This window comes from Limulus polyphemus, unplaced genomic scaffold, assembly GCF_000517525.1.
Source record: "Limulus polyphemus unplaced genomic scaffold, Limulus_polyphemus-2.1.2 Scaffold445, whole genome shotgun sequence".
NCBI lineage: Eukaryota > Metazoa > Arthropoda > Merostomata > Xiphosura > Limulidae > Limulus > Limulus polyphemus.
This window is the reverse complement of record NW_013666055.1, coordinates 361,023-370,282: the sequence shown is the minus strand read 5'-3', so window position 1 is coordinate 370,282 and position 9,260 is coordinate 361,023. Positions and strand designations below refer to the sequence as shown.

Below are 9,260 nucleotides of genomic sequence, written 5' to 3'. Positions count from 1 at the left end.
CATTGTTTTTGGCGTTTAATATTTACATAGAGAATCCATTTTTCATCACCGTGACAATTCTGTCCAAAAATTGTTCATGTGCATTACGCGCCAGAAAAGACGAAGCAACGTTCACACGTTGGAAACGATGATCATCGGAGAAATCGCGAGGCACCCAAGCATCTTCTTTATGGAGTTTCCCATATTACTTTGATGTGTATTGTTTCATGATGGACATGCAATTTTAGGGCCATTTCACGAGTGTGTTGCCTTGGGTTAGATTCAACAAGCGTCTTCAGAGCATCAATATTAATTCCAATATGTCGGCCTCTGCCATCACAGTTTTTAAGGCTAAAGTCACCTGAACGAAATTTGCTGAACCATCGTTGACACTTACGAAAGTTCAGAACATTTCCACAAACTTCTTTGATATTCTTTATAACTGCAGAGGCGTTGTTTCCCTCCTTATATTCAAACAGCATTACATGCCGAATGTGTGTCTCGTCGTATGCCATCACTATAAGGGATTAGAGTATACTAAACTTAACACATCATATAGGCTACACTAACGTGAGGTTTAGGCGGTTCGTTTAACTTTTATACGTGATGTACGTTTCTGAGGAGGTAATTAATGAAAATGTTACAAAACGCAACATTAATTTCTTGACGACCTAACAGTTTAAAGCTTAAATATTATGCAAAGTTAAAGAGTTACATGCCTATAGAACTATCAAAACTAGTGAGACAAAAAACAAACAAACAAAACTTTGCTCAAATTTTAAGTTTGGGAAATTAATTAACAAAATACAGGTAACTGTTTAAATAAATATGTTATTCTTTTTAAGGTTTATACTTTTTTGGCCCTAACGCTTCTGAACAAATTTATCAGAATAAAACGACTAATTTGTATTTAGTACATTAAAGATTAGGAAATAAACTGTTTAGGTGAATATAATATGTATTATATCAAGATGATAAAATACATTAATACTGACAAAAACCTGTACATTCCTCTAAAAAGTAAGATTATTATTATTATTTAGAGTGAAAAGTAATTTAATCATTTTACATAGGTAAAAGGTATTATCAAATATAATTGTACAAAAAAATAACGATTTTTCATTTTTGTTGGGCTTAAAATTTTAATCATATGGTGTTTTGACGATTTCTTTACATGTTTAGGCTTGTGACGGTTGTCAAGTTCAACCATGTATTTGTGTTGGAGAGAAAGGAATTACTGTAAGTATCACCAATAATGTGTATTTCAACTGTATAATGGATTGAGTATATTTACAAATAGATCACTTTTTGTACATTGCTACTTTTATTTTATTTTAATTCAGTCACTTTAATAAGTTAAAGCAATTTTACATCATATTTCAAAAACTGATAAGATCATGTACCTAATTTATATTTGTTTCTCACAAAAATAATTATAATATTGAGTATTACACCTGTAAAACTGCAGGTTTGTGTTTTAAGAATCTGACATGAATGCTGTGTATTTCATCTGTAAATATGAAACTTGATTCTTTGTTTTGTTTTCTGTAGAAGTTGTTGGAATGGTGTTTAATTTACCTGTAAAATATCACTCTCCTTTGTTTCTTACAATATTGCTAGAATGTTGTAATTTCTTTGCCTAATCATTGCTACTTTCTTTGCTTCTTCCATATTTGACTGGTTGTTTATTAAAAACATGAGTAGGTTTCTTTGCTTTGTTTTTATGAACTTGAGTAGAATGTTCTGTATTTTATTTTGTAAAAGCAAAGGTATTTGCCTTCAATCTAAAAAAAACAAAAACATTTACATATTAATAAACTTTATTTTGTACTACATTCCTTAAACCCGAAAAAAATTCTATTTTTAGGGGCACCCAGGCCTTTCAGGTCTCCAAGGTCCACCAGGCCCTCCAGGTCTTATAGGAGAAGAAGGATCTTATGGTCCTAAAGGTCCATTTGGTGACAGAGGAAGTCCAGGGGATGCAGGCCCAAAAGGCATTAGGGTGGGTTTATAAACTTTGTTTAAATATTTTTTATGTTACTAAAGCTGTTAGAAGTGCTAACTTTTAGTACACAGTTTATAGTTTGAAGACAGTTTAAAACTTACTAATAAATTACTTTTTTTTCAAGAAAATACTCATCCATACAGATACCGTATAGTAACTTGTGGTGTCAACATGTTACTTATTTATACTGATACTAAAGTAAATGGTACTTTTAACATACATTACTTGTTCATAGATTTTACAGTATATTGCTTTGAACATGCTGCTTAATTGCTCTCATAATAGTACCATCAACAGACTAGTTGCTTCTATAAAAAAGTATATAACAAGTAATTTAACGGTATTTTTAATTGTTCATGAACATGTGGTATAGTAAATAATATTGTTAGCAGAATGTTCTAAACATAGCCAGTATATGATACAGTAGATTTATTTACTAAATTATGAATTACACCATGAATTGAATTCCCAATTTTTACTGCAACTTTTTCAAGATGTCATATTTTTATTTTATACATGCAGGGTGAACAAGGTGTTCCAGGATTCATAGGCTCTAGTGGTATTCCAGTGAGTTAGATTACGTATATCTATAATATCTAAGTCATTAATGTTTTAGAATAAATAATGACTGTGTTTTACATAAATAAAGTACAATAACTTTAGTTATGAATTTTTTTTTAGCTTTAAGCAGAAATAGTTTCAAGATTACAGGTGGTTGACTTTGTTATGTCGCATGATTTTACTGTATCCTTTGCTTTTTGATATACCTTATAAAAAAAACTCTTAATATAAAGTCTTGTTTTGATAATCAAGCTTGTATTTGGTATAAAAAACTGAACATGATTGTTTATATGAAATTGTGTTTACTATGCAAAATCTAATTTGAAATATTTTTTTTTATAAATCACAATAATAAAGAACATTATATTGTCCAAATAAAGAGTGTAAAAAGATAAGTACATAAAGTTAAAAGGGAACTTACAAAAAGAGATTAAGAGCTCCAGACATTATTCTAGTAAAATTTTATCAACTGTATTTCTATTTCTATTTGGGTCTCAGTGGTTGAATGCAAAGTATAATATTATATGATGTCTTTTTTCACTAATTTTATGAGGTCTCTTAATTTAGTATAACTAATGAGTCTAGATTTCACTAATGCAATTATATGGTGTCTGTGAAACACCAAATGCTGATTTCAACAATAGAAACAATTACTCACATAGCTGTATTGTTGTTCAGTTTATTAGTATTTATCATTTATAATATTAGTTATGTATACATCAGTAATCTAAGGGATTAGCATTTTGATATTTATTTTACACAAATATTGTGTGCTTGTTGCTTTAGGGTTTACCTGGAGAAGAAGGATCAAGAGGGGAAGATGGATATCCTGGATGTAATGGTACTGATGTGAGTAGCAACAGCAGTTTGTTTATTACTTACAACAAAGTGTAAGATTATTCAGCTTTTCTGGTTATAATAAAGTATATATTTGATTAAACCTAATATTTATAATAAAGTTATGTTAACAGTAAATGATGTTTTTTTAATAAAAGTTCCTCTTAATTTGTCAATTTTATATTCAGAATCAGAGACGTGTGAATATAGCATTTCAGCTTTTCATTCATTCATTCAGTATCAGAATTCATCAGTTAGGCTGGATGATGAGAAATAAGAGATTATTTGAAAAACTATTTATATATGCATTATAATACTATAAAAGTTACAGTTGAAATGGGGAAAAAATATATACAGTTTATGTGATTTTTATCAAAACTTTTAAGTGTGTTGGTTTCTAATGTTTCTCCAGCTTTCATAGTTTTACATACTTGATTAATTTAAGTTCTGGAAATAATTAGATTATAAGTTATCAATGTTGTAATGTCAGTTGTTGTAAAATGCCTTACTAGCAGGAATTAGTGGGATAATCCTTTAGCTCAGTTATTAGAGCATATGAGAAAACATGGGTTCAATCATACTTGTAGGAGATGTAAAAATTGTACCAACTGACACCAAATGATTGACTATCCTATAACTCTGAGATAAGGCCTGGTGATTGATTTTGTTGTGAAGAATGGAAGAATGTAGTAGTTTGAATTGTTAGGTTTGGCTTGTTTGTGTTAGTAATTTGAAATGGGTTGTCTGTGCTTTGTCCACCATGGGGAACTGAACCCTGGATTTTAGAGGTGTACCTTTAATCTACAAACAATAACTTGTGATTTAAACTTTCATTTGATAGATCACTCACCTAGTGTGTGACACTTGAATTCACTAATAAGGCACCAATGAGGGTGTCTCAACATAAAAGCAATACCTTCATTTAGAATGTCACTTTTTCAGAGCTTAAATTTAGACCTATGTTGCTTGCAACTAGCATACAAGTTTGGTAGCAAAATTCAAAGAACTAATTTTTTGACAGGCTTACAAAGGAGTAAAAATTATACATACATTACTGATGCCACCTACGAAATACTAAATTTTCTAGAAGATAACAGTGTATACATCTAAATTACGTTATAAGTGTCAGTTATATTAAGATAACAGTGTGTACATCTAAATTACCATATAAGTGTCAGTTATATTTCATTAGGAAATAACTTGTTTGGTCATTCTGCGAGAACATTTTTATCTATCTAGTTTCTTCTTGTTTGTAGACATCTTTAAGAAGCTGATGCATGATCATTGATACATTAGTGACTTTTCAGAAACGTACCACATAAGATGACAATCATGCATAAAGTGCACAAGTGAAAACTTCTTAAGAAGGGTGTATACATATGGTGTTTCCACAGGAAAACGTTTTTCTTGAAGTCTGTTTGTGTTTCTTCTATTATATCGGTCTTTATCATGCTCCCTTACAGCATACGACAAAGATTGATACATATGATACTTGCCTTGCAATCAATAAAAAAGGCTTCTGGAATTCAACTATATGTGTGCAAATCAGGTTCTCTCCAATATTGTTTTTTATTTTGTGTAGGGTAAACATGAAGATAATATTCTGTCTATATCTAAAAAAATTATACCTACGTGACCAATACTTATAGTATCAAAATATTCAAAACTAATACACAAACAGAAGTGCTAGTTTTTTTGTCTCAGAAAGTCGTTTTGACCACCATTTCTTGAAATCAAGCTGGGTAGAATTATGACTTAAATTTATCGTACTTATTGCCAGAATATCAATTGATTCAGTGACATGCATGCAATGGGCTTGTAAATAGTCACTTATTACTGTTTGTGCTCTCACGTAGTATTAAAATGGCACATGTATGTAGTTGATAGCACAGTAATGTAACGATACATATGTACGTTACCAGTGGTAATATATATACCGTTCTTTTACTAAAGGTATATTTTCTAAAAAAGGTGTTCTGTCCAAATTTTCTGCAACATTTTCTACTGTTCATACCTATGTATGTTAATGGTATAGATGAAACAAATAAATGAAATAAAAGTATTGTGTCAGACAGACACCTAAAGATTTTTTAATGTTATGTGTTTAACAGATATTAGAATACAAAAATGGTCAAGTGTCATTGTCTGTCAAATGATTTTCCATAAATTTTGTACCTATGGAAATAACAAGCACCAAATGAAATGTTCTAGAAAGGTTGAGGTACTACATACTAAACTCTGTTCTGAAGCACCAATTCAACCAATAGTTCATAATTATTTTTTCAAGTTTCTTAAAATTTCCATTGGTGTCTTATTAGTGAAGTTGAGTGGTGAGAGGTCCTTGAATCAATCCTGCACACAAGAGATATAAATATTAGATTACCACTCCAGTACAAGTATTTTTCAAACGTTCTAAAAATAAAATATTGGTGAAATCTAGATTTTCATATCTTTTTTTTTTTTCTAAAAATCAATCCATAAATATACTTTTACAAGATTTAACAAGAAAAGTGACATAACATTAGGGGTAAAATTCTTCTGATACTTATTATTGTGGCTTATTTTCATACCATTATTCAGGATCGAGACTTACTTGATCTGCTTTCATTCAACCTGCATGCCTTCCATCATACTGTCAGAAAGGAGACAAATCATAACACTCAGAATCTAAACATTCATTAAATATTCTTCAAATGAACCAATAAATAATCTAATGAAATTAGTTGTCATTGGCAACAAAATCATGAGATTGTTTATTGGTTCATTTGATTGTCTCATTTAGCTGTGTTTTGTATGATTGGTCAATAGTGATAAATATATCCAAATGACTTATTCATTGTGATTGATACCTGCCCTTGATATTAGTGGATATAAAGTCTTTGTCAGTCATTGGAATGAGAAGTCAAAAAATAAAGGACACTTTATGTAAGTTTACCGTTACAAAATGTTTAGTTTAGTTGCTGGTTTAGTATATATTTGTTTAAAACCATGAAAAAAACAGTGGTTGTATGTGTTTTTTTTTTTAATGGAAACTATATTATATATTACACATACAAGCAAAATCACTTGTTGTATACACATATAAGTACCAGCACTTTTTTGTTAAAAATTTCACCCCTGCATGATATAACATATTTAATGCATAAAACTGAGTGTTACGTCATCAAAGTAAACAATTCTCCATGAAGCTTTTAAATATTGTAAGGAGGACCGATGGATACAAGACGCTTGAGTAGGTTAGCCTCCCTAAATAAACCATCCCTCATGGGACATTATTCTCACTCAAAAAAATATATTATACAGTATTTGTGGAGAGGTAGGGAGATCAAAAGAGAGTGTATGTGAGTCACTGAGAAGAGTTTATTGATTTAAGAGCACAAACTGATCCTTCCACATGTGACAGAACAGCCTACCCAATCAGAATGCTCGCCACCTATGGTTGGAAGAAGAAAGTTACATATTTTGTACATTTGATTAATATAATAACTTTTTTGTGGTCTATTATGCTATAAATTTAGTTAAAACATTTTTTTTTACTCTTAATAGAATGCATATTTAGTAATACTAAATTTGAAATAATTTATTCAGTAGTTAATATTGTACTGTAGGGAAAACCAGGACTGCCAGGTTCTCCAGGAATACCAGGCTTGCAAGGTCCACCTGGTCCACCTGGAGATTATGGAATGAGGGTAGGTCATTCAATTGTTTTTTGAATAATATTAATGACAGTATGCCATTGTGATTTTGTGTTGTTGTTTTTTATAGAATGACTTGTTAAGTAGATGTTTATTCTTTATTTACTGTGAATTATGTAATTGATATCGAGAACTCATGAGAAAATTAGAAGCAAGTAATATATTATTTTGAAAACAAAGTCAATTTTTTATTGATGACATAAAAACCCTTTTCTTTTACATTTTGCATACAATAGAAAAAAAAATTTAACTTATATGTGTTCTAAAATTCGTTCATTTTTTCTAGGAAATTTCTAATATGATTTTCTGAAGGTAATTTTGAGGTAAATGTAATAGTTAATGTCTTAGAAAGTTTGGGCTTCTGAAATGTACATTTTCAAAGTCATTTTCCTTCCACATGTTAAAGGGGAGAAATGTATTATAATTTTGAGAGTAACTATATTTTTTTCATTTTGAAACTGGAATTTCAGACTTCAATATACATATATATATATATATACATATTTATGCATATTTTATATTATAGAATATAAAAATAATAAATAAAATTGAACACAGTAAAGATAATAGATTGGTTTTCTTCAGGGTGATCCAGGTGAGGGAGGTATTAATTCTCTAGGGATCAAAGGTGAACCTGGTGATGATGGCCAACCAGGACTTGTGGTAAATTAAGTGTTTTTTTTACTAATCTTGATTATAATGAACATTTAATTATGAATTGTTGTAAGACTTGTAGAAATATGATTAAGTGAGACATATTCTTAAGCTGTGACTTGGTACGTTATGCAATTGATCTTGCTAGACCATAGGACTAATAGAGTATGAATATGTTACTCACTATGAATGTAGTAATAAATATGTCCATGGATAGTAGACCTTGGAGTCTTTTGTGTAGAACATTCTCTTTGACTAAAATTAATAACTTAAGATTTCATGTTATGATTTATTTATGTGCTTATATCTGATTTTTCCTAGGGTGAGCGTGGACTGCCAGGATTTCCAGGAAGTAAAGGACTCCGTGGACCTCTTGGTGTTCCTGTAAGTTGTAAAAGGACATTTTTATGAACAAAATAGTGAATTACACCTTAATTATTTATATAATTAGTGTTATTATAAAATTAGTTGTAACGTTCATCAGAAAACTAATCAACAGAGAGCTATAATATTTGGTTGTTGAACTGGTGAGGCAATGGTAAAGATGACTCCAGTGCCAAAAATAATGATCACCAGAGGTGCTTATCACAAAATTTGCACAGCCAAAATGTTAACGGTATTCAATTTTACCATCATTCATATCCAGTATTGCTTTTATTTGTGACAGAGGATGTGATGTACAGCGGAATGATACTCTACTTTCAAAATTTGCACTTTACTTGGTTTTGTATATTATCTTTCAGGTCTGTCAAGGTAATGGTTTCATCATATTCAATCACAGACTTAATGTAGCCCCATAAGCAAAGATTAACAATTGTAAGATCAAAAAACCTTGTTTTTCATGTTTGTGGAAAACATCTTCTGATTACTCGATCCATGAAAGCATGTTCCACCATTGTTTGGACAGTTTGTGTAATGTGGGTGGAGCCAAGTCTTGCATTTGAGACTGTTTCATTCGAAACTCCTCCTTATATCAACTTTGTTTATAAGCTTCCCATAAATTTCATTGCTGCAAGGTCCTCTTCAATTACCATTTTCATGTCGATATTACCTTAATTTTCACCAGCATTATTACCAAGGTTGTAATAATGCTTTAAGAGAACAATTCTAATGTTCAGAAACAAACTAAGAGGAATAATTTCTAATGGTAGAACAAATCCTGACATGTTTAATGTTGCCTTTATACAGTCACAGTATGAAAATTGCACTAGAGTACCACTTAGTAAGAATTATCTTTGATACTAGAATCATCTTTCTCATCATCTTATTACCTCATCTACCAACTATTTTAGCTTTCTGATGATCAGTTATTGAATTATGGATGGTAGAATAGGTCAATGGAACTGATGATAGCCATGTATATTCTGATTAAAAATGCAGAATATTTATCTTAGTAAATGCTGTAAGTGCATATTGAACAGAAAACATATTTAATGAATTTATCTTGGCAAATAAATCCAGAAATTTTTTTCAAGTATATTATAGTGTTAAAAATATGAGTAAATATATATATATATATATATATATAT

General features: G+C 30.2%; 1 protein-coding gene across 1 annotated transcript in view; it reads left to right on the top strand.

Moving 5' to 3' along the window:
- The window catches only part of LOC106458326 (collagen alpha-5(IV) chain-like), a 107,673-nt gene that overhangs the window by 36,014 nt on the left and 62,399 nt on the right, over positions 1 to 9,260 (top strand). Inside the window, exons 2-8 of the mRNA XM_013917835.2 lie at positions 1,162 to 1,218; positions 1,847 to 1,981; positions 2,507 to 2,551; positions 3,332 to 3,394; positions 6,991 to 7,071; positions 7,663 to 7,740; positions 8,053 to 8,115. Of these exons, the coding sequence (XP_013773289.1) occupies positions 1,162 to 1,218; positions 1,847 to 1,981; positions 2,507 to 2,551; positions 3,332 to 3,394; positions 6,991 to 7,071; positions 7,663 to 7,740; positions 8,053 to 8,115 (522 nt within the window). The remainder of the gene's footprint in view (positions 1 to 1,161; positions 1,219 to 1,846; positions 1,982 to 2,506; positions 2,552 to 3,331; positions 3,395 to 6,990; positions 7,072 to 7,662; positions 7,741 to 8,052; positions 8,116 to 9,260) is intronic.